The 24,699-nt window shown below is 37.9% G+C and overlaps 1 protein-coding gene across 10 annotated transcripts in view; it reads right to left on the bottom strand.

Moving 5' to 3' along the window:
- Positions 1-24,699, bottom strand: part of ANKS1B (ankyrin repeat and sterile alpha motif domain containing 1B) — a 1,022,908-nt gene that overhangs the window by 627,167 nt on the left and 371,042 nt on the right. For all 10 annotated transcript variants that reach the window (XM_012787601.3, XM_020287904.2, XM_012787602.3 and 7 more), the window contains exon 10: positions 20,044-20,209. In XM_012787601.3, coding sequence (XP_012643055.1) covers positions 20,044-20,209 — 166 coding nt within the window. The remainder of the gene's footprint in view (positions 1-20,043; positions 20,210-24,699) is intronic.

Raw genomic sequence — 24,699 nt, 5'->3', positions numbered from 1 at the left:
CAGAAATAGAAGATGATTCCTTGAGGAATTACATTACTCAAAATTCTCCAGAGAAAGAGAACTATTAAGATCTCTCTATCTCTCTATCTGAAGAGATTTACTGTATGAATTTGGCTCACACAATTATAGAGGCTGAGAAGTCCCAAGATCTGCAGTTAGCAAGCTGGAGAGCCAAAAGTGTCCATGTGTAGTTCCAGTCCAAATCCAAAGGCCTGAGAACCAAGAGAGCTGATGGTGAAAGCTCTAGTTCAAAGCCTGGCAGGCTCAAGACTCAAAAAGAGCCAACATTTCAGCCCAAGTCTAAAGGCCAGAAAAGACCAATATTCCGGCTCAAGCAGCCTTGTTTTCAAGGAGCTGATTACTTAATGGAAAATATAGAAGGGCAAATATAAATATAAAATTGTGTTATTTATGCTAGGTATCAAGCACTATGGGAGCACAGAAGAATGAGCCACTAACCGAATAAGGGGACCAGAGTAGGACGTTAAGTTATGGGCAGAAAGAAAAAGTAAATTAAAAAATGTCATCATAGCCTTGAGAAATGAGTGCCTTCAAGAACTCAAGGAGGGAGAAACATTCCAAGAAAAGAAAACAGAACATTCATGCAGAAGCATGAAGGAGCATTATGCCTTTGGGGAACCATAGATAGCTCAGCCTAGCTGAAGCACAGGATATATGTGGAGAAGCGAACAGAAATGATGTTGGCAACGTAAAATATTAAGATGAAAGATGGAAAGGTGTATAAAAAGAAGAGAAAACAAAATTGGCTTTGTAAAGATTAAATTCTATTTAGAAAAAAAAAAAAAGTCAGCCACATTGCATTTCTAAAATCACTTTCCCTGAGCTATGATCAAATCCTACTCCCATCTATAAAAAGAAAGGATTTACAATATACTACAGTCACCTTAAAATTCTCTCCTTGGAAGAGGCCACATTTGTGTACTAAAGGGTGGAGGAATGACTGACCAGCAACTTCAAGTTGATATTCAGTGTTTGATCAACTCCAATCTGCAAAGACCTTTGGTCTTACCTACACCACAGAAGTTCTTTTAAAGATCCAACAACTCTTGAGCTAAAAGGACATCAAAAAGTTCAAGATCTTAACTCAACTATGAAAAGGAGCACAATGAACAGTCTGGTGGGAGAGTGTGCTCTCTCCTGTCATCCACTTATTCTTCTTGTCTTCCCCATCTTCAACCTATGCCAGGAGAAGGTTTTTTGTTTGTTTGTTTTATTTTTTGAGACAGAGTCTTGCTTTGTTGCCCAAGCTAGAGTGAGTGCTGTGGCATCAGCCTAGCTCACAGCAACCTCAAACTCCTGGGCTTAAGCGATCCTCCTGCCTCAGCCTCCCAAGTAGCTGGGACTACAGGCATGCGCCACCATGCCCGGCTAATTTTTTCTATATATATTAGTTGGCCAATTAATTTCTTTCTATTTTTAGTAGAGACGGGGTCTCGCTCTTGCTCAGGCTGGTTTCGAACTCCTGACCTTGAGCAATCCGCCCGCCTCGGCCTCCCAGAGTGCTAGGATTATAGGCGTGAGCCACCGCGCCCGGCCTTCCCTTCGGTCTTGACAACAAATTATTTTCTCTGGTTTTACTCTCAGTGGTCTTTTGTATTCATCTTCTGTATCTTTCTGCTCATTCCAAAATGATGTAAACTTCTAACCTGGCCAGCCACACTCCAGCACTAGCCTGCCAGGCTAGAACCCCGACTAAGTGCCTACTTAGAAATGACATTCGTTCTTTCATATTACAGAGTTAAATTCTAGTAAATAGTCTTTCATATTGAAGTAAAAATAAGTCTAATATCATTGGACTCTGCAATAGCCTTTAATAACTCATATCTATCGTTTAGAACTTGTTTACTCTTAAATTTATCAAAGCATTAGCACATGTCTCCCAATCTTGCTTTCTATCCTAAGCCTACCACCTCTTGTAAACTTTCAGTTTCTTTGTTAATGTTTAATCAATCACTTAAGCTCAGAGATCTTTTGATTTCTACTCATGTGATCTTTGCCTTAACTCTATTCAGATTCCATGCCTAGGGCTAACCCATGTACTTCCATAGGAATAGCAACCACTTAATCCTTTGCACTCGGATGTCGAGTGTGACTCGACCCGGTTAGCAAAAATTATAGAGATTAAAATTACTCTTTGAATGTATCAATAATTTGAAATATAAAAAAATCCAAATAAATAAGTTTATATGAAAAGAAACTCCAGTTTTTTATTCTACTGCTGCACTTTGTAAAATCTGGGGTATTTAAAAAATTAAATCCCGAGTAGAATAAAGGAATTGAGAAAAAAGCAAGCGAGTGCAAAGGGTTAATATAGACAACTAATCTGTAAATCCCATTCTTCCCTCATTTATACTACATCTATTGATAAATTCCTCTGAGACCTCTAATCCTTTTATCCATCTAATTTCATCCAACCTATCAACTCCTTTCTGTATTCGTGTGTTTACTTATTCAGCTTAAACACAATGATTCATCACTGAATAACTCTCTTGCCAATAAATACAGCTACTCTTGTTATTTTACCCCCCACACTGAGCAAAACCCTATTCCTATTTGCAGTTGACACTTTAATGTGCCACCCGGATTCAACTTCTGATCTGAAAGATTTACTCCCCTTGCTGTTTGAAGTGTTGCCAGCAGACAGCCCTCAGCTGTCAGCCTTCTTTTGGAATTGGCTCAGCTGAAGAGAACTGACTGATGCAAGGTCATGTCCCCTTCCAAGAGCAGCCTCTTTTCCATGACAGGTTGACCACAGGTATACAAATGTCCTGTCCTATCACCAACTTGGCATGACTTTGGAGGGTTCCCCCAGCTCCGGAGTTCTCCAGGAAGGCTCTGGATGGCTACATTGAGATTACATCACAGCCCAACCATTCCTGATGCCCTTTCCGCTTCCCTTCAACAAGTGTTACCTTCAAGAGCACTTGGCAAGTCTCCTGGATGCTACCCTCCATCTCAAAGTCAGCTTCCTGGTGAATCCATCCTGGATTTAACCCAATCACACTTCTCTCAGTGGCCCCTTTTGCATTTTTTTTATAACAATTAGGTACTAATCAGAAAGAAAAGCCATACAACTGTGCTCTTACAAATGTGCTCTTACAAATCACTCATGTGATGAGAAAAATACTCTGATAGAAAACTGGACCAAAAACCACCACCACCACTCACAACAACAATACACATAAAAAGGTACAATAAAAGTACAAATAAATGCATAAACCTTTTGGTTCAACTGTTCAAGCCTTTGTATAGGAGGTATGGATAGCAGACAATCTTCTGGCTTTAATTAATGTGAAAACAAAATATTCCCAAAGCTAAACATTCAAACAGCATAATGTGGTCTACAATGATAAACAAGCCTGCTTCTGTCATAAGATTTTACACCTGGATCCCAGTTTGTTGTGGGTTCTTCCAGGAATTCACAGGGAAAAATAGGAAAGTTATGTGAATTCATCTGTGTGTGTGCGTATCGTACATACAGCATTTTCTTATGGAAATGGAAGCACATTTATTATACTTATGATAATAGTTTGCATTAGTCTTATCCGAGCTCTGCTTTATGTCCCTACCCCTATATCCCTTTTTTCTATCTTGCCTTCTGATTTTTGATAGGAAGATGGATGTTTCCACATTAATTGATCAGTTAACTGAGGTACAGGTAACATAAAACTCTCCTATAACCAGCTTAAGCAATGAGGACACTGATTATCCACATAATAGGAAGTCTGGAATCAAGGTGGCTCCCAGCACCAAACATCAGGGCTCTGGCTCCTTTTCTATGTGGCTCTTTCAGTTCTGCCTTCCCCTATGTGATGCTGGACCCCTGGCTGGGAAAAGATGGTTGCAGCAGCTCCCAACTCCATATCAGACAAGATAACAAAAAAATTAAGTAGAGTAATTAAGCCAGGGCACTTGGGAGTGGCTGTCCTGCCTCTGACAGAGCACCTGTTACACCCATGCTTCCACGGAGCTAGTGGCTCACTCCTTTCCCTTTAAAAAGCTGAAGCAGGGAGGGGGGGAAATGGGCATTTATTGAAACCTTAAAATCTGTACCCCCATAATATGCCAAAATAAAAAAAAAAATTAAAAAAAAAAAAAAAAAAAAGCTGAAGCAAGTGCTTTTGTGTGCCCCAAAGATAAAAGCTACCAGCTCCCCTGAGGAAGGGAGGGGCTGGCAGTCCTCTCCCCAAGCTGTCTCTTCTGGGAGTAGCCTACACTCCCTGGAGGTAAGTCCCTGGCACCACCACGCCCACCCTGCCAGAGCATTTCAGCCAGAACCCCCAGCCAGTTGGGTAACCCTGCACATAGCAGGTTGAGCTGCTTCCGCCACACCTGCTTCAGCTGGGTCAGGGTAGGAGCTGGGAATCTGGGCACTTTTGTGTCCCCAGAAGATGGAGACAACTGTCACTGCTGAGAAGTGTGAGCAGCCTGTGCATTATACAGCTGCCTGCCTCTACTAATCTCATCAAGAGGTGACGAGCTCACAGTGCTTCCACCCTCCCTGAGCATTCTTTTGGAGCAGGAGGTCATCCCATCCCTCAATATCACAGCCAGCTCTTAAACTCAGAGAGGCTCGAGGGCAAGTATTTCAGCCTAGTCTTGGTTTGGTCCCCCCAGGACTCAAGCACACCATCCATGGGCCTGGAAACTGGGGACTACCTAACCTAGTCTACCACTGCTGGCACCCAAACACTCCCCAAGGGTCTGAGGTCCAACTGACCCAAATTGCCAGCAACACCACAGTAAGTACACACCTGCATGCGACTAAAGGCAGTGTACCTCTCCCCTCTACGTTGAGCAGCACATTTCCTGACAGAGGACAACAGGTGAACTGCAAAGCTCTCTGTTTTGAGCTGAGGGAAGAAGTTCCAGATGAGAAGGAACCAGCATAAGAACTGTGGCAATATGAAAAAGCAGGCTCTTTTGACAATCCAAAGTATCACACGAGCTCCCCAGCAATAGAATCCAACCAAAAGGAACTTTCTGAGCTGTGAGATATGGAATTCAAAATATAGACTGCAAGCAAACTCCATGGGATCAATGAAAAAGAAACCAAATAAATAAATACAAAGAAACCAAATAAATAAATTTAGGACATGAATAAAAAATTCACTAAAGAGATAGACTTTTAAAAAACAGAACTTCTGGAAATGGAAGAGTCATTTAGGGAATTTCAAATGATAGTAGAAAGTCTTAACAGCAGAATACACTGTGCAGAAGAAGTAAGGGAAATACTAGTCTTTTGTTTTAAAAATAAAATAATATATATCTGGATTTTTGTACTAACACAACAGTAATACCACCTGTTGTAATAGAAACTAATTTTTTTTACATCTAGTTGAAATTATTATTTCACTGATGTAAAATATTTAAAAATCAGGTAAAAATCTATTTCATGAATTCAATTATTTAGGTTATAAATTTATAACTCTATTTTTTACAAATTTGAAAGTTCTTTGAGACAAAGTGTACCCAAAGTATTAATTTAATTAGGCTGTGTCTCATATCTCATGACTTATCTATAGCTAATGAAAAATACCTGCAATTAAAAAAAAATGAAATCAATTAATATTTGACAGTATTAGGAAGATCCTTGTATTGTGTGAGAAATTGGTGGCTTAATTAAAGAACTTTCACTTTTGGTAAAATATCTTTACTAGTTTTTTCTTCATAATTTTCTAGCAAAATTTTCACTACTAAAAAAATTTATCTTACCATATCTCACATAAAAATAGTTTGCCTTTTGTGCAAAAATCCAATCCATTTTATAGCTGGCCAAAATTACAGGCTCAAATCCTGCTAAAAATTGTTTTAAAATGGTTTTTTGGACATATAATTCTGATTTCAGTCAAATAATTTTCACTGATTCTTTTTGGATGGTTGAGAGCCAATTCCTCACCAAATTTTACTATATATTTGTTGACTATATCTCCTATTACTGTCCATTTGATAATATGTAAAGTTTTGTTAGATAATGAACATCCATTGTCTAAAGAATATACAGATATAAATATCTCTATATAAATATCTATACATAAAAAGATATATATTATTATATATCTCTTTATCTCTTTTAATGTGTTTAGCCTCCAAGTATATTTTGACTAATGCTATTACTTCAATACTTTTCTTTAGGTTGGCATTGTTTAATTTTTTTATTTTAACTCTTTTTTTCTTTCTATGTCATTTTGGTTTAGGTTTGACTCCTACCATAAGCATATAGCAAGAATTTAAAAAATTGCAAGCAGCATGATCATCTTTCTCTTTCATTAGTTATTTTCTCTTCTGTGTTTTTACTTTGTCATGGTTATTCTTTGCTTCACTTCCTTTTTCCAGAACTAGGAACATTTTAACTCATAAATGTTCCTTTATTCTTTTATTTCCCATCACTGGTTTGGAAGATATAAATTATGTGCCTGGTTTTTAGTGGTTTGTCTCGAAAAATTTTTACCAAAAATATTTTTAACAAAAATCAAAAGTCATTAAGTATCATTGATTCTCTAGTTCTCTAGCCTAGTTCTCTACCTTTCTGAACACAACCTCTATCTTCCTTGTTTATACTGTCTGGAAATTTAATATGCCCCATCGCTTATTTTCAGCCATGGGCCTGACTTCTGGCCCTCAGCTCAACAAAGCTCGTTTAGACTCCATTACCTTCCAGGATGCAATGTCCCTACTGCTCTGCCCAAGTCCCCAGCTGGACTGCCATTTAGGTCCCACTTTCTATTTTGTGTTTCTGATCCAGTTGAGCATGAGATAGTTGGTTTTTCAGCACAACTAGAATTTATAACTTTCTATTTTCTATTTTACCCTTCATTATTGTTTTGGTGCATTGGGTGGGAAGAAATAGGGGAAGAGTTGCTTTAACAAAAATTGGACAGATCTTGCCAAGTTGACAGAACACCTTATGCTTCTATAATAAGAAAAATGTTTAAATTAATTTGAAAATGAATACAGTACAAATGTATATACACCAAATGTTCACATTTATATAGAAACTATGCACAGCAAAAAAAAAAGCAAAAGAAATATACTAGAACGTTATCATTAGTTGCTCTGATATGTATGGATAAGTATGATATGGAAAAAGCACTTTTTATCCTTTTTACTTTCTATATACTGAACAAAATTACTAAAATAATTTATTCAATTTTATAATGAGAATGTGAGAAACTTTAAAAAAAGCTACTAGAAGAAAAATAAGTGTTATCTTAGTAGCTATACAAAAAATTAAAAAATACCAATCCAACAGAATTTCCTAAGGGAAACCATTAATTAAAAGGTATTTAAAATGAGCTCAGAGCTTCAGAAAGACTCTATGCCTCAGAATTTAGACAAATCGCTCTTTTACACACTTGGTTGGAGTAACTAAAGCATGCTTCAGTGGAAATGATGATCCTGGCTCCTCATAGATGCCCTGTGACTTAATGTCAGCTTACTTTCAAAAGGAACGGAGAGCTCAGCTGGTTCACTACTCTGGACATGTTTATGGCACAGATTTTAGCATCCCATATTCTCTTTAAATTTCTTCTGTGCACAGGTGAGAGACACAGAGGATACTAGATGATTACTTGGTAATAAATTGGATGGTTCTATAGAAATTAAAAGCATAGAATAAACCTATGGGATTCAATGGTACCTGCAAGTTTTTCTCCAGGTTCTGTGTATATATAGGAGAGGATTTCCCACAGAGAATGAGTGTGGCCAAGTTTTATAGTAAAACATACAGTTCTGGATGTAATAATGGTCTATTTGAGCCTTCTCGACTCCCAGTATCTAGAATTCTTTAAGCTTTTATTTTGCAATGTATTGTAGACAAAAGTTCTCCTGTTACGTTATGTTTAATATTTCTTCTTTTTCTTTGTGTCTTACACACCTGTGGGACCTTGAAAATAGTGAGTACCTAATAAATGCTTGTGGAGCAAATGAATGAATAGATGGATGAATGAATGAATGATTTTATGAAAAGGGACAGTCTGAACAATAAAAGTGAGCACTGTGGAAAAGCTATGAATAATACAGTGAGAGTTACACAGTGATTTCTCAATGCCAGATTTACTTTTGAATTCTCACCTCTTTCAACAAACTGTTCATCTATTCTGCTTTAGTTTCCAAAACTGTAATATGACATATGATGATAAATGTGATGAAATGATAGATCTGGAGATATTTTGTACATTAATTATTGACTGAGATAAATGATGAAATTACTTTTAATTCTCTATTTTTAAACTATTCAAGCTTAGTCTTTTAATATCACAAAATAATACCTAAGAAGAAGCTATTTTTGTCTTTTCATTTTTTTATGAATTGCCTCTGAAAGATCAATGGAAAAACAATCTATTATAAGTGTCTTATTTGGGTATTCAAATATAAATATAAAATGCAATGTACTGGATAAAATCTAGAATAAAATATAATTAATGTAAAATCGTTGCTTTTTAAATGTATAGTGTAACTGTAGTTGTGTGTCAGTTAATTTGTTAAGGTTACTTACTTAGAGTGTAGGAGTACCTAAAGAGAGAACTAGTAGTCTTAGTATAATGTTACATGAACAATACAGTATCTATGGAAAAGAATATAAAATAAATTAGGGAGCCTGTAGTAGATGTATCTGACATGTCTAGGCAATGTAGAGAGGGGGACAGAGGTGTTAAATACAGAACTACAAGCATTATATAAGATTTCTGTAAGATTATGTTTTCGGTATAAAACTATTTCCGATTTAATTCTGCGTGTAGCAGCTGCTAAGCAGAACAAAATTACTAAGAGTGATTCCATGAAGTAACAGCTTAATCATTAGAATGGACTGAAATTACACAACTGTGAACTCCCATAGCTATAATGATACTGCCTCTTTTAGGAGCACTGAAAATATCTCTTGTCAAGATTTCAACCACAAATGAAAGAAGATAATCTAAATTAAAATATTGTGAAATAAAAATAATAGTTAAAAACCTGTATCTTTAACAGATGAAGGGTCATTGCAGAAGTTTCAGGGGAATGATGCACTCAGATTTGTGATTTTAAAGATTACTTTGGCTGCAATATGAACAATCAATTCGAGGAAGTCAAATATGCCAATAGGAGGTTATTAAAGTAATCCAGAAGAATGATTGGCGATGACAAAGATTCAGAGTCAGATAGATTTGAGGAATAGAGAGCAAATTACAGAATTACTCTCATCCTACTACTCATTCCAGGTAAAACCACAAGCCTGATGACAGACTGAATATGGGGATGGCAAGAGTGACACTGTAGTGTATTCTGACACTGCCATGGTCAGATGAACAATTAAGTCGTTTACTGAGATAAGGAACCTGGCATGAAGAACAGAGGTGGAAGACAGGAGGGTTTAGCTCTGAATATGTTAGGATCAAGGTACCTTTTGGACATACAGGTGGAGATATGGAATAGACAGTGAATAAATGAATGGATGGATGGATGATGGAGGGATAGATGGATGGATAATGGATGGATGAGCTTGGAGCTAAGAGAAATGGCCTGGACTGGACAGAAATATTAGAGAGCCTTCAGCATGTTGATAACAGAAGCCATATATAATCAGGATAACTTGGGAAGAGAAAAAATTAAAAAGAATAGGTAAGAATTTTTCTGACCCTTGAGGAACTCCCAATTTTTAGAGCCATGCAGAAAAATGTCAGCTGTCAACCTAGAGAGGGGGCAGCATAACAAGAAGAAAATCTGCCTTGGAAGGCAAAGGGAAGAAAGGGTGTCCAGATGGAGGTGTTACCCAGCTGTGCTGCCGAGATGTTAAGAAAAAAATGAGGAATAAGAAATGTCCTTTGGGATTTTGTGACATCAAGGTCATTGGTATCTTTAGAAAGCACATTTCAACAGAGTAGTGCGGAATGGAAACCTGCCTAAGGTGGGCTGAGAAGTGACAAGGAAGAAAGAAAATGAACACACTTAGAGTCTGGGAATAAAGAGAGAACAGCAGCTGAGTCATCACGTGGAGTCAAGAAACTTTTACTTGTTGTTTAGTTACTGCTTTTATTGTTAGTTGTTCTTGATGTTTGTCATAGTCTTTGAAATGAGAAGGACTTCAGCAGATTTAAAGGGTTATGTGCATGATCCACTAGAATAGGACAATGAAAACTACAGGAGAGAGAAAGAAGGAATGCAGGGGTGAAATGCATGAGAAGGCAGAGTGCTGAAATGCGGAGGATGGGGCCAATCTTGGACAGGAGGAGGAAAATCCTCTATTTTAACAGGAGGCAGGAGCAAGAGGACGGCTGCAAGACAGTCATGTCTATACACTTAGTGGAGAAAGCTAATGAAGTTCCATCTGATAGCTTCTCTTTTCTTCATGAATTAAAATATACAAGGCCATCTGCTGAGAGTGAGAGACAAGGCAGGAAAAGTATCTGAGGTTTGAGGAGAGTCATGCAGAGCAAGAATGGAACATGAAGGAGAGGAGTGGAAAGGCCACTTGAATTTGATGAGCATGAATCTGTGAATTAATGAATGTTTATCTCGTGGTTATACATACTCTGACATTCTAGGAGAAATTCCCCAACAGAGATGATGCACATCATAAAATATCTAGATGCCCACATCATTAATTTAACAAGAGTTCATTGTATTTTTAGAAATCCTATTAGTCTTCTATTCATGTTATTCACATACAGTGCAAGTAAAATTGATTTGATTGGAGAAAGAGTATAATATTCTTTGCTTAGAATGCTTTTTCTTCTCAAATATAACAAACTTCCACCAATTTGAGCTAATTGAGATGATTACATTTTCAAAGTAGTAAACTGTCTACATGGATGGAGGACACAGTTAATTTAACAGAATTTCAGTTCAGGTACTAATGTTCCAGTTTTCTCTCTTTGCCTCCATAAACCAGCACTGGGTTACAAATCCACCATGTAGATAGCTGCTTTGATAAATGGCTAAGACAGAACCAAGCACAGAACAAATGCCAAATAATTAATTACTTGTGTGATAAAAATGGTTCTTATCAGTAAGGCCAGTATTTGTATGTAAAAGAATACTTCCAAGGGGCTCGAAAATAGTTTGCTCTCTTAAATGAGTTAAACATACCCGCAGAAATCATGTTGACATTACCCATTTGCTTAGCAGAGATAAACATTTGTTCTAGTCCAGTCTGAATTCTTTTAATTTCAAAATTTTGGCATTAGAATTAAGGAAGCTTCACCATTTCAAAAAATATTTAGGTATAAACAAGTGACAGAATCACCCTCACACTCCTGTCTATTTCAGATTTGGGGGGAGGTGGAGTGGAGTGTGGAGGATTATTCTACAGATGACATTTCCATTTAGGTTAAGCACAGTCCAGTAAGCACATTAGCAAATTGAACAGAGTAAGCAAGACCCACACTATCCAGGCAGGCAGCTACTGACTGTGCCTTTTTCTACCAGAGATCATCTATTCTCTTTAAACAGGACTGGAAACAGACTTCACTGGTATTGTTGTAAATTTCTCATTAATCAAAATGGATTTATTGGACACCCATAGTGCACAAAGCCTGTACTAAGTGATTCAAAATAACAGGTTGCCTAGTTACCATAAAATGGAAAAATTCCCCTGGGAAGGTTAAAATTAAGGGAAAGGGAGATTTAAAAAAAATATATCTCTTATGCCATCTGACTATTTCATAAAGGCTTTTACTGTCATCACAGCCATTTTCTTTTAAAGATAAGGTTCATTCATTCATGTAATTATTCATTCATTTATACAACTGAGTCACCACCATGATTACACACAGTTCTTTGCTTGATGCTATGAGAGAAATAAATAGGATTCAATATTGGCTGCAAAGACATGAGTCTTAGCAAATTTGCCAAGCAAGTAGTGGACTACTCTTGATCTTTATTTAATGGGCCCAGTACTAGACCAATAATACCATTCTTTGCTCCATATGAAATCTGTAGTCATCGAAGCATTAGTAAAATGTTCCTTGGAAAAAGTATCCCTCATTTATTTCCTGGTCGAAATAAAACATTGCTGAATATAGATCAACTAATAAGTTGCTTTCATACTTAAATTGTGGATATGATGGTTTTATTCTTGTGGTCAAGATGAGACTTATTTTGTACTAGCTCATCTAGTTAATAAACTCAAGAAGAGACCACAGAAAGTGACTTCACTATGACTTTCTAAGAAAATGCAGATTGTATATATGTGCATGGCAATGCCAGTCACAACCCAGCCCCTCAGCTGCTTAACCTCTGAGATAAGCAGGCCAGCCTGGTTCTGGTCTGTATGCACAGACCCAAGCATCCTCGTTGGCCTTTCCTTACTATGCATTGAATTTGTGTGCTGAGTTATAGTCCCTGCATTGGTTTCCCAGGGCTGCTGTAACAAAGCACAGTCATCCTCCAATATCCCTGGGGAACTGGATCCAGGACCTCCCAAGGATACCAAAATCCATGGATGCTTCAGTCCCTCCTATAAAATGGTGTAGTATTTGCATATAACCTATATATCCTCCCCTATACTTCAAATCATCTGTAGATTATTTATAATAGCTAATGAAATGTAAATGCTATATGAATAGTTGTTATACTGTATTGTTTAGAGAATAATAACAAGAAAAAAGTCTGTACATTTTCAGTACAGACACAACCATCTGTTTTTCTTTTCACCTATTTTCAATTTGCAGTTGCTTGTATCCACAGATGTTGGAACCCGCATATACAGTGGGCCAGCTGTACTACCAACTGAGTGCCTTAAACAACAGGAATTTATTGTCTCACAGTGCTGGAGGCTGAAGGTCCAAAATCAAGTTGTTGGCAGGATTAGCTACTTCTGAGGACTGTGAGGGAGAATCTGTTGCAGGCATCTCTCCTTGACTTGTAGCTGGTTGTCTTTTCTCCGTCTCTTCACATTGTCTTCCCTCTATGTGTGTCTGTCTCTGGGTCCCAATTTCCCTTTTATAAGGACACCAGCCATATGGGATTAGGGCCCACTTAATGACTTTACTTTATCTTGGTTGCTTCCATAAAGACTCCATCACCAAATTCTCTAAATATGGTCATACTCTAAGGTACTAGGGTTGGGATTCCAGCCTTTCTTTTTGAGGGCAAGGGCGTGCACAATTCAACCCATAAACGTCCATCTCTAGACCTGGACACCCCTCAGTCTGTCTCTCTCTGTCTCTGTCTCTGTCAATGACTCTCTCTTTCTCTCCAAGAAAGCTTCCAAGTACAGTTTCTCTATAGAGTAGTAATCCCCATTTTGTCTGTAAGCCTAAGCCATGTTATGCAACACAGTTACCCTAAAGCTATGGAGTGCACTCCCTGAGATATGATTCTTTCATTTCCTGTCTACTTATTCTCCAACTGTCAGAATCCCCAAGAGGAGAAGGGATGAGATTCGCTCCTACACCTCTCAATTTTGTTTCTCCTTCCCCTTCTTTGCTGACATTGCCTTTGTCCTAGCCACCAACGTTTCTTGCTCAAATTGCACACTGATCTGCTAATTAATCTTCCTGCTTTCAACCCATCTTTGTCCAATTTATATCCCACATTGCTTCCAGAGACATTATTCTAAAGCAAAAATGTGATCACGCCACATCCCTACTTCAGGTCTGTCAGTGGTTCACTTCTGCTGTCAGATGAAATCCAAACCTCTGTATATCACTTCTCATTCTTTATGCCTCCTACCCTGGTAGCATTCCATGCTCCAACCATGCTAAGTGGGCATAGCCTCTGAGCACGCTCTGTTCGTCCACCCCTCTGGATCTCTGCATACACTGTCCCTTGCCTGGAGTGCCATACAGCTCCCATTCAGCCATTGAACCCTTCCTTGAGGCTGAGATCAGGCGGCATCTTCTCCAGCAAGCCCTCATTCACATCCCTCCCCTTCTACCCTTTTGGGGTACCTTATGCTTACCTCACTTACTGCACTTATTATCCTTCATTCTAACACATAATAACCTCCTAAATGTCAAGACTTGGACCTTTCAGTTGGTTTCTTCTGCAATATTCTAGCACAATGCCTAGAAAAACAGAGGTACTCAATAAACGTTTATTGAATGGATCAGGAACTGTAGGATAGTTACCCACTCCATTCAATTTGAGGGCCTCTAAAAGATTCGTGTGCATCAAGAAATGTCTCCACATCCGTAAATCCTACCTTTAGGCAATAAAGAATTTAGCAACAAAGTGAATACATGGTAACTCCAACAGAGGTCAGTAACTTCCTGACGTTCATCAGCTTAGTTAGTTGGCCCTAAGGCGGAAATGCAGAGATAGGTATGAGTCATAAGGGACTAGTCATAGCAATGTGAGAGACTTGGAACTATAAGACTGATGCAAAACCTAAGCTAGGGGTTGATGAAATCAACAGAGGAAAAACACAAACTCTTTCCTCACCCAGCCAGAAAAGAGACAGTTATGTTGATGCTCTCTTCTACCTCCTATGGGGTGTATGCAGGGCAATACTGTGGGGTTCACTTGCTAAGGCTCCAGATTAATTGAATAGACACCTCTTTGATCTGTATACATCCCTATTTCCATAATTTAAAAGACATCATACAAAACTTCCATTTTAATTCTGGACTCCCTCACTCCTAGAATTCACAATCACAGCCCAAAGTGCAAAGACTACCAATTACTATTAATTAAGCCTGGGTCAACTGAGCAAACTGGCTTCTTCTATACTAAATTCAAATGATTAAACATGACAACACGATTAATTCGAGAATATCGTATATCCATGTAAGTGAATTCTTACACACTTAAAAAGCAAGAACAACAACAAAACAACTCGGGCATTATAGGAGTCTGTATTTTCCAAAAGTGGCTGCAAGAGTATCTTCTTGCTGGGCACAGTGGCTCAAACGTGTAATCCCAGCACACTGAGAGGCTGGAGTGGGAGGATTGCATGAGGCTAGGAGTTCCAGACCAGCCCTGACAACATAGCATAACCCCAACTCTACAAAAAATTTAAAAATTAGCTGAGCGTGATGGCATGTGCCTGTAGTCCTAGCTACTTGGAAGGCTGAGACAGGGGAATCACGTTAGCCCAGGAGTCTGAGGTTACAGTGAGCCATGATCACACCATGGCAACCCAAGAAGACCCTGTCTCTAAATAAATATTTAAAAATTTTAAAAACAGTATCTTTGTATAATATGATTTCAGTTAACACTCTCCCATCAAGGCTGAGGAAGGAATTAAATTCCCTCCACTTAGATACAAGCAGGCTCTTAACTAAAACAGCAGTGAGGTTGCCTTCCAAGGCTAAGTCATAAAGGCAATGTAGCTGCTGCCCTTCGATGTTGCCCTTCGAATCCCATTACATACCATGAGAAGGTCCAAGTAGCCTGCGCCAGCCATATGAGTAAGAACCTTGAGAGTACACCCTCCACCACCTAGTCAAGTTGCCCTGGTTGACACCACTTGGAACAGAGTCAAGCTCTCCCTGCAGAGCCCTCCCCAAATTACACATTTAAAACCAAACACAACAAAAATGACTTGTTGTTTTAACTCACTAAGTTTTCAGGTGGCTTGTTAGCAGCAACGATCACCAGAATAGATTTTCATAGTCAGAAATGAGGTGCTGCCAGAATGAAAACTTAAAACAAGTGGCATGAGCACTGAGACTGGGCAACAGGCACAAGCTGGAAAAGCCTCCAAGCCAGTGACAGTGAAAGCCAAAATAAAGGGCCAGGGAGAAGATTGTGGAAACATAGAGTTATGAGAAAGCAGTTGGTGAAAATGTAAAGGAAAGAAAATGTAACTGGAAACTGAAAATGAGGATTCTTTTCTCTCTGCAGTCTTTTTCTTAGATGTGATTATTTACCCATGGCAAAATCTCAGGCTCACTCACTCTCTCTCTGTGCACGCACACAGAGGAGGCCATGTGAGCACACAATGAGATGACAGCCTTCTACAAGCCAGGAACAGAACCCTCACCAGAAACTGACCGTGCTGGTACCCTGGCAGATTTCCTGCCTCCAGAATGATAAGATAATAAAAAGTATGCAGCTTCCACCTGGTTCTTTTGGGATGTTTACTTTCAGAATATAGCCAGTATGTCTGGAGGAAACCCAGGCAGTCCACGGAGAGGAAAAAAGGCCCCTAGCCTATAGCCTTAGCCACGTTTATACCCAATATTGACTTGCCAGTCATGTGAGTAGGCTATCTTAAAAGTGGTTCTCTATTCCTCATTAAGCAATCCCAGCTCAAATGATATAGCACAGACAAGCAGTCCCTGACAAATGAAACCTGCCAAATTTATAGATAAGTGAGCAAAATGAATGACTGGTGTCAGTATGTTTCTGGGTGGCTTGTTATTGGGAACTGATAACGGTACAGGCTTCATCTCCTTTATAAAGTCTTCCTCAAGCTGCTGGGTAAGGTTAAATAAATGTTTCTCCTTTCTGCTCCCTAAACACTCTTTGTGAAACATTACTATAGCATTTATTATAATCTATTGAATTTAACTGTTCACTTTTCTGCCTCCTTGTGAGCTCAAGAGTAAAGCTATGACTTTTTTTTTTTAAAAAAAGTACCTCCTTAATATTACTTTTATCCCATTCCCTCTCTCTCTCCTTTTTCTTGAACTTTGATTAGACATGTGAGAACTTCTCAGAGTATCCTCCAAGTCTTGTCACCTTCTCTTTCCTATTTTCTACCTCTTGTCTCTCTGTAAAATATTCTGAAAAATTTCTTCTGGCCTAATTTCCAGGTCACTAAATCTCTCTTTAGCTTGATCTTATCTGTTGTTTCCCCCAATCATTGAGTTTTAAATTTAGGGTTTGTCTGTGTTTGTGTGTATATGTATATAAGTTTTTAATTTATTAGAAATGTATTTTTTCTCTTAAATATGCCTGCAAACGTATCTTTTCTTTATAATAGCATAGTCGTTTTAAAGTCTGCACATGATAATTCCAGTATTTGAAGTCTTCTCAGGTATGGATCTGTTCTTCCTCATTCCTGTTGCTTCCTATTTGAGGTTACTTTCCTTGTAGACTTAATTACTGTAAACTACTAATTTTAATAGGGAAAGTATTTATAGTAAATATTTGGGGCCTAGGAAGAGAATAAATTCTTCTCTAGAGAGATTATATTTGCTTCTGCTTGATGCCTGAGGCTGTTACTTTAAATTCATGGATTGACATTTTTTGAACCACCTAGATCAGGCGTCCTCAAACTATGACCTGTGGGCCACATCCTGCCCACCGAGGACATTTATCCGGGCCCCCGGATGTTTTTGCTGCCGTTGCCTGTCCTGCTTAGCAGCCGACTTATCCCAGGCCCACAGTGCGCATGTGCGGAATGTGCACCGCACTCTCCAATGGCCCTCCAAATCTGAGGGATAGTGAACTGGCCCCCTGTTTAAAAAGTTTGAGGACCCCTGACCTAGATGATGTGAATTTTGGGTGTAAATGTGTAAGAAGGCCAGTTTGTAGTAATAGCTCCTCAGGAATTTCTCCCCTTGTTCTGCTCATAATAAATCATCTTTCCTTACAGTTCCTTTGGGGTGGGAGATATAGAACAGGACTTTTTCTGATTCCTGTGGGGGCATAGCCCATGAAATCCCAGACGTAAGGGAGAAAAATTTTATATTAGATTCACCTCACTGGATAGGCACAGAAATTTGTTTTCTGTGTCCTAATCCACAGATGCCTTGAGCACCAAAGTTCAACAGCAGGTTTTGCAAATTCTCTCAGGACAAAAGTAGCTTTAGTGCTGCACTGGCTTCCCGCCTTCCCCAGTGTTTTAGCCTGATTATTTCTTACTAACCTGCTGATAAAAAGAAGTTCCTAATTTAGATGTGATTCAATGTATATAATTTTCCTGTCAGCATTTGGATGCTTTTAAGAAGTTTTTCTTTTCTATATTTTTATCCAGCCTTTTTATTTGTTTTCAGCAGGAGAGTTGATCTGAGCCTAATCAGCCTTGTTACCTGGGTCCACGTCTTTTTCATCTTTGTATCCTCAGCATTCAGAACTATGCCTGGCAACTGTGGGAACTCAATTAATTTTTTAACTGCTTGATGAATAAATAGCTGTTTCTTCCACTTTTTCCTTCCTTCTTCTATCATATTCCCCTACCCCCATACCCTAATTAAAGCTCCTTGACATTTTTGCATATATATTTCATACACTTTGCTAGTTTAACTGAGCAATCCCCCTAAGTACACAATTTACCTTACTACCTTTCTTATGGAAGAGTTCTCATTCTTATCAATTTTCCATAGATTGTGGCCAGCATTTTCATTCTTCGTGACTGCTTCTGTGTCACTCACTATTCTTCTGCCTTTATCCAATATCTGCTGCTCACCTGAAGTTTATATTATCCCATTATGACATTCATGTTCTCATTTTATTGCTGTCATATGTGAACTTCCTGTCTTTAGGGTTTCATCCCTTGGTTCACAATTTCTTCTCCACCTGGTCCCCTAATACAAGGCAGCATGATAGCATAGTGTCTAAGAACACAAGTTGGACAACTCAAGTTCAAGTCCCCAATCCATCTCTTATTAACATGTAACCTTGGGAGGCTACCTAATGATCCAGTGCCTCAGTTTCCTCATCTGTAAAATGGGAATAATAATGTTAGAACTTCACAACATTGTAAGAATTATATTAAATAATGCATATAAAATACTTAGAATGGTATCTGACATATAGTAAATGCTCAATAAATTCTCTTTTCATTAGTACGCTCTTATCTTACCATAAAAATCTTCTTTCTGCATTTTATGAGGTAGACAACACTCTAGCCTCAGTAATGCTCAAAAACCTATTTGTTCAACTCTACAAAATCCCCTAGCCTATTACCTACGATGGCTTTTCTGAGTTTTATTTTAATCTTTCTCAAGATCTAGCACTTGCCTTCCACCAACGACCTTTTATCTTTTCCCAAAATTGAATCCATTTGGAAATACATATTTCAGAATTCCTCTACATTCACAACCATGCTCTCCTGTCTCCATTCTCTGGGGAAGCAATGCCTGTGTTTTCTTCGACTAGCTCAGGCTTAACTTCTACCCATTCTGTTCTAGCTTTTCACTTTTTAACTTCCATAGCTTGCTCCACAAGAAAATTCCACCGACTTCTAAACTTGACCAAGTCTTGTTTATCCCCAAATAAACCAGCCATTTCCCTCTTGAACCTGCTTTCTTCTTATGTGACCACCACCCCTCCTCTTCTAATCTTCTTGATAGGATAATCTACACTCTCCACTTCTGTTTCCTTATTCCCCATTTCCCAGTGCCTCACTGTTAACATCCAGAAATATACTTTCACCACATCACTTCTAAAATGTATTATTCAAAAGTAAGCAGCAATTGGATTGCTAAACCAAAAAAAGCCTCTCTACAGAACTTTTCTTACTACTCTTTTGCAGCATTGAATATAAGACCCCTCACTTGAAACTTTCCTCCTTCATTAGCTTTCATATAATTACCCCGTATTCTTTATCAAAGGCAGCACTGAAGTAATGGAAAGCAAATAGGATGGTAGTCAAAAATCCATGTTTAAGCACGGGTCCCACCACTTACTGATCTTAAATAAGCCACAGCTATAATTTCCTTATCAGTAAAATGGGGATATTTGTCATGCTTTTTTCATTAGTTTGTAATGTGAATAAATGCAATAATGGATCTGATAATGCCATAAAAGACATAAAATAGCCAAAGTAGCTAAGTACATTTTGATAACTTGGAAATGGACAGGATGCAGAAAAGTATATAAAAAGACTCTTGCTACCAAATCAGCTAAGAAGCCCTGAAAGACCCAAACCTTTATATCTGAAGGAGAAGGTTTTTCACTATTAAAAGGTTTAAAGTACCTTCACCAAGGTAGTACCACACCCATGAGCGCTCTTACCAGGAAGTCAAGAAACTTTACGTAAAAAACCCACTAACTTTCCTGACTTGCTTCAAAATACAAAAATGATTATTGAGAATACTCTGAGGCACTTTCCTTTTGACAATATAGTGGACAATGAAAATATTAATGATGTATCTTCACATACACGCATGCAAATTGAATTGCTCCAATGGTAAGAAATATTACCAGTTCTTGGGGAAGGTGCCCTTGTGATTTCTAAGGAGCAAGGTTTCTTTGTAACAGCTGTGTCCATGAGATCACATAGAAAGTTCTCATTTTCTGAAGGAAATGTATCCAGAGAAGCAGATGGCACAATTTCCATAGTGTAATTTCTCTTCTTTGGATAGGACTCCTGAAAAAAAGAAAAAAAAATTAAAACAGCTTTGTGATAAAGATACAGCCTCGTTTAATTTATAAAAACTAGAAAAGATAATTAGGCTCATCAGTTCTTCTAAAAGTGATTGAGAGCTGATGATTCATCTATTTGAATAAGTCATACAATTGTGTAACCCCAATATCGCCAGCGATATTTTTAGAAGGGTCCTTATAATTGAGTTCCTCTGAACTTATTACTGAACTACTAAAACTCTTGCCCCGTTTTTTTGTAGTATATGTCTATTATCTGGCTGTGTCATTTAACTAATCAACAGTCATTCACCAAGACTCTCCTGCTTTGCCTGCCTCATGTAGGTAGCCATAGGACTCAACTTTGGCCAGTTAGACACAGGAGAGGTTGGCTGAAAGGCCTCTGGAAAAAATATTTTTCCCCAAAGAAATTTGTAAGGAGGCTCTTCCAGAGCCAAAGCCATCCCTAGGCTCCCTGCTCTGGATGCAGTTTTGATATCTGGAGCTGGGGCAAGTATTTTGTGACCATAAGGCAAGAAGCCTAAGATCAAAAAGCTAACATGCCAAGAATGAAAACAGAAGGAGAAAAAGAGTCTGGGACCTAGATGATACCATTGAGCTGCTCAAATAGATCCAGGACCAGTTTCTCCCAGCTTCTTAAGTAAATAATAACGTTCTTATAGTTTGAGCCATTACTAATTGGATTTTCTCTCATTTAGAGTTAAAAATGTTACTACCCAGCATACTGGCATTTTTCTTTGTGAATACTGTTAATATACTAAGATTACTCTTTTCAGATTAGGACAAAAATTAGGTTCAATTCTATCTATATTATTGATTCTTTGATATGTTCTAAAATTGAAATTCATTTCATTTAAAAAAAATCATAATTTCTTGTATATGAGGCATTAATTGGTCAACAAAAGTTTATTGGACATCTCTCCCTCTCTCTCTCTCTCTCTCTCTCTCTCTACATATATATATATATATATATGAATATGCTAAGTGGTAGAGATTTTTAAAAACTAATAAGAAATTATTAAACTAATTATTAAATTATTAAAACTAATAAGAAATCCTTGCTCTCAGAAAGTTCATAGTCTGATGAAGAAGACAGAATATCTGCATGATGAATTTCACAATCAGTCATGTTTTATGTCTGATCCAGATGCTCCTCAGCTTACAGCGGGGTTTGAGAAAAAGACAAATAAGAAAGTCAACAGTTAACTCAGACTATCATGAGTCTGAGACTGGCTATCCTTGTTATTTTTTTTTTTTTTTTTTTTTTTTTTTTTTTTTGAGACAGAGTCTCGCTTTGTTGCCCAGGCTAGAGTGAGTGCTGTGGCGTCAGCCTAGCTCACAGCAACCTCAAACTCCTGGGCTCCAGTGATCCTTCTGCCTCAGCCTCCCGGGTAGCTGGGACTACAGGCATGCGCCACCATGCCCGGCTAATTTTTTTATATATATATCAGTTGGCCAATTAATTTCTTTCTATTTATAGTAGAGACGGGGTCTCGCTCTTGCTCAGGCTGGTTTTGAACTCCTGACCTTGAGCAATCCGCCCGCCTCGGCCTCCCAAGAGCTAGGATTACAGGCGTGAGCCACAGCGCCCGGCCCTATCCTTGTTATTTTTATGAAGTATACCTCACCACTGAGAAAAAGACAATTAAGAAAATAAACTCATATTTCCAAAAAAATCTTTTAAAATATATTCAAGGGTTGATAAAGATTTAGTGTGAGCGCCTACTTTTTCTATAATGATATTTATAGCACATCACAGTTAAAGGTCAGTGTAATTGCTTTCAGAGAATACCAGACCCTTACACATCAGAGAATCAATTATTGTCAATCTACTGTATTGAAAGCAGAACATTGGGAGTAATTTATTTTTAACAACAAAGGGTGACAAAGTGGAAGACACCCAGAGGAAAGCAATCAGGATGGTATATAATTTTAAAACCATGTCAGAGAAGAAATGATGAAAGGAACCGTAGTGTTCTACCCAGAGGAGTCTTACAGTCACATAATAGTTGTCTCAACATATTTGAAAGGTTACCCCTCAAGAGCTATCCCACAAAGCGGGTAAGGGTACAAGCTGCTGTAGTAGATGCAGTCTAAAGCTCTTAAAGGCAAAACAAAGATTAATGTTTGTTAGTCAAGAAAGGCAAATTCAGATTGATATAAAAAATAATTTCCTATGAATTAATAATATTGCTTATCTTTTATAATAGAAATGGACTAATAAAATAGTCAACAAATAGTATCAGAAAACAACAGAAGGAACTCTTCATTACTGAAAATCTTACAGCAGAATTACCTATTGATAAAATCATGATGAGACCTATCATACAGTGACTGGGAGCTACACCAGATGACTGGGAGCTCCATGAAGGCTGGAGTTTGTCTTGTTCATCACTCTATCCCCAGAATCTAATACAGATCCTGCCACATAGTAGGTACCCAGTAAATATTCATTGATCACCTGAACAGTCTCTGGTGTCCTCTAAACAAACCTAACTACCAGGTAGGGAAATAATTATGTCTTTTTCAGATGTAAATTATTTTGCCTTTCAGTTTGGTTTACTGTTTTACCATTTTGGTTTACTGTTTACCGTTTTGCATATCCAAAGTGAAAAACTGTGATGACAACCAAGATAAGATTTAAAAGAGCTTATGAATAAAAGAGTCTCCAGCTAAAACCCTAGTTCATCCTGAAATTAAATTAATCAGAACAACCCATAGATTTGGTTAACTTGGAATTTTACCATGTATATGAAGAATTATGGGGATTTTAAAAGCCTTGAAAACTACTTTGAAATGTAACCACATAGGATGGGTTCATTTGCTTTCTCCCTTAAAAAGGAAGAATATTTATTAGAGAATAATTAGAAAATATAAAGAGGGAGGAAAAAAGATCACATGAAAACCCAGCATTCTGAGATAACTAATGGTAACATTTTGGTGTATACACTCCCAGACCGCTTCACTCTGTAAATGTGTGTGGACGTGTGGGTGTGTGCAAAAGGGAAGAAAAGTATTTTAAACAACAATGAAGTGTTCTCTCTTCTACTTCCTACTTCTATTTTTGGAGTGCCATAATTTCTCCTTGGAACAGAAGTTTTTGTACTTCCTGGCTTCCTTAAGGAAGGTGTGACACCCCACAGGGAAGAAGATGGTAAAAGAAATACAGTGAAACTGCTTTTGTAATTAAATATTTCTTATTATCAAAAAAAGAGGCGCATTCACCAAAATACCTGGCAAGTACCCATCAAAAGAGGATATATATGAAAGAAAATAAAAAAAAAAATCAATCCATGTGTCTCCACCACTCAGTTGAAGAGACAGAACATTACCATGATATTATTGAAACCAGCCTCCACGCCCACCCCCACCCCTACCCCCAACCCCACCCCCACACCCACCTGTGCTCTGCTTTCCAATCCCACCCTTCTTCCTCCCCTACCGGGGCTAAATGCTTTCTGAACTTCGTGTTTTTAATTCCCTGAACTGCTGTTAAATTTTAACTATAAGTTAAAACTATAAGGATCAATAAAGAAGAAATTTTTTAGTACTGTATGATTTTGAACCTTATATATGTATATAGTATAAAATGTTCCTGTTCTTCCATGATTATGTTCAATCAATATTATGTTTCCAAGTTTCATTTATTTTAAATATGGTACAGGAGTCCACTATATTGAAAAGATATACACAATGCATTAACACATTCTCCTAGCAATGGAATTTTAAATGTTTCCCAGGTGTTTGGTTATTATAAACTAAAAATTGAACACCCAGCCCCCCCCACCTGCACCCAAACCGATGCCCTGGTGGCCAAGAGGACCCCAGAAAAACCTTAAAACTGAGTTCCCAGTCATGAAGAGAAAGGAACTTAAGACTTGCCTCCTTAAGACTCTACTCCCTTTTGGAGTTTAGACTAATTGCAAACTCATGCCTGCAGTCCATCAATTTCTTTAACAGATCACTTTGAGTGAGTATATTGTGGCTTGCTCTTTGATTAACAGCCCCCTTATCTTAACTCAAAGATTCCTTTCTACTGACTCCAAGTCTTACTTCTTTAACCAATTACAAATCAAAGAATCTCTAAATTCACCTAAAATCTTTATGTATAAAAACAAACTGGTAACCTGACAGCCTTGGGACCACTTATTTAAGGTTTCTTAGATTTGTGGATCTCTGGGCCATTGTCACTCATATTGGCTCAGAATAAACCTCTTTACGTTGCTTTACATAGTTGGTTTTTTCTTTCCATTAGCATTATTAAGGACACTGTTGCTAAAATTTTCCCATACAAAGTCTCTTAGAACAAGTAACCAGGGTTATGTTACCTATTCCAGTAGTCAGGGGGCAGAGTGAACAACAGATACTAGATGAGAAAAATGAATGAAATCAAGAGTTCTACACAAACAGAAATTTGCAGCAAGAGGTGATTATGAGAACTGAAATTGTATGCCTTCTAATTCTGTATATTCTTAA

Source organism: Microcebus murinus, chromosome 10 (genome assembly GCF_040939455.1).
Source record: "Microcebus murinus isolate Inina chromosome 10, M.murinus_Inina_mat1.0, whole genome shotgun sequence".
NCBI classification, from domain to species: domain Eukaryota; kingdom Metazoa; phylum Chordata; class Mammalia; order Primates; family Cheirogaleidae; genus Microcebus; species Microcebus murinus.
Note: the sequence above shows the minus strand (reverse complement) of the source record. Positions and strands in the feature narration are given on the sequence as shown.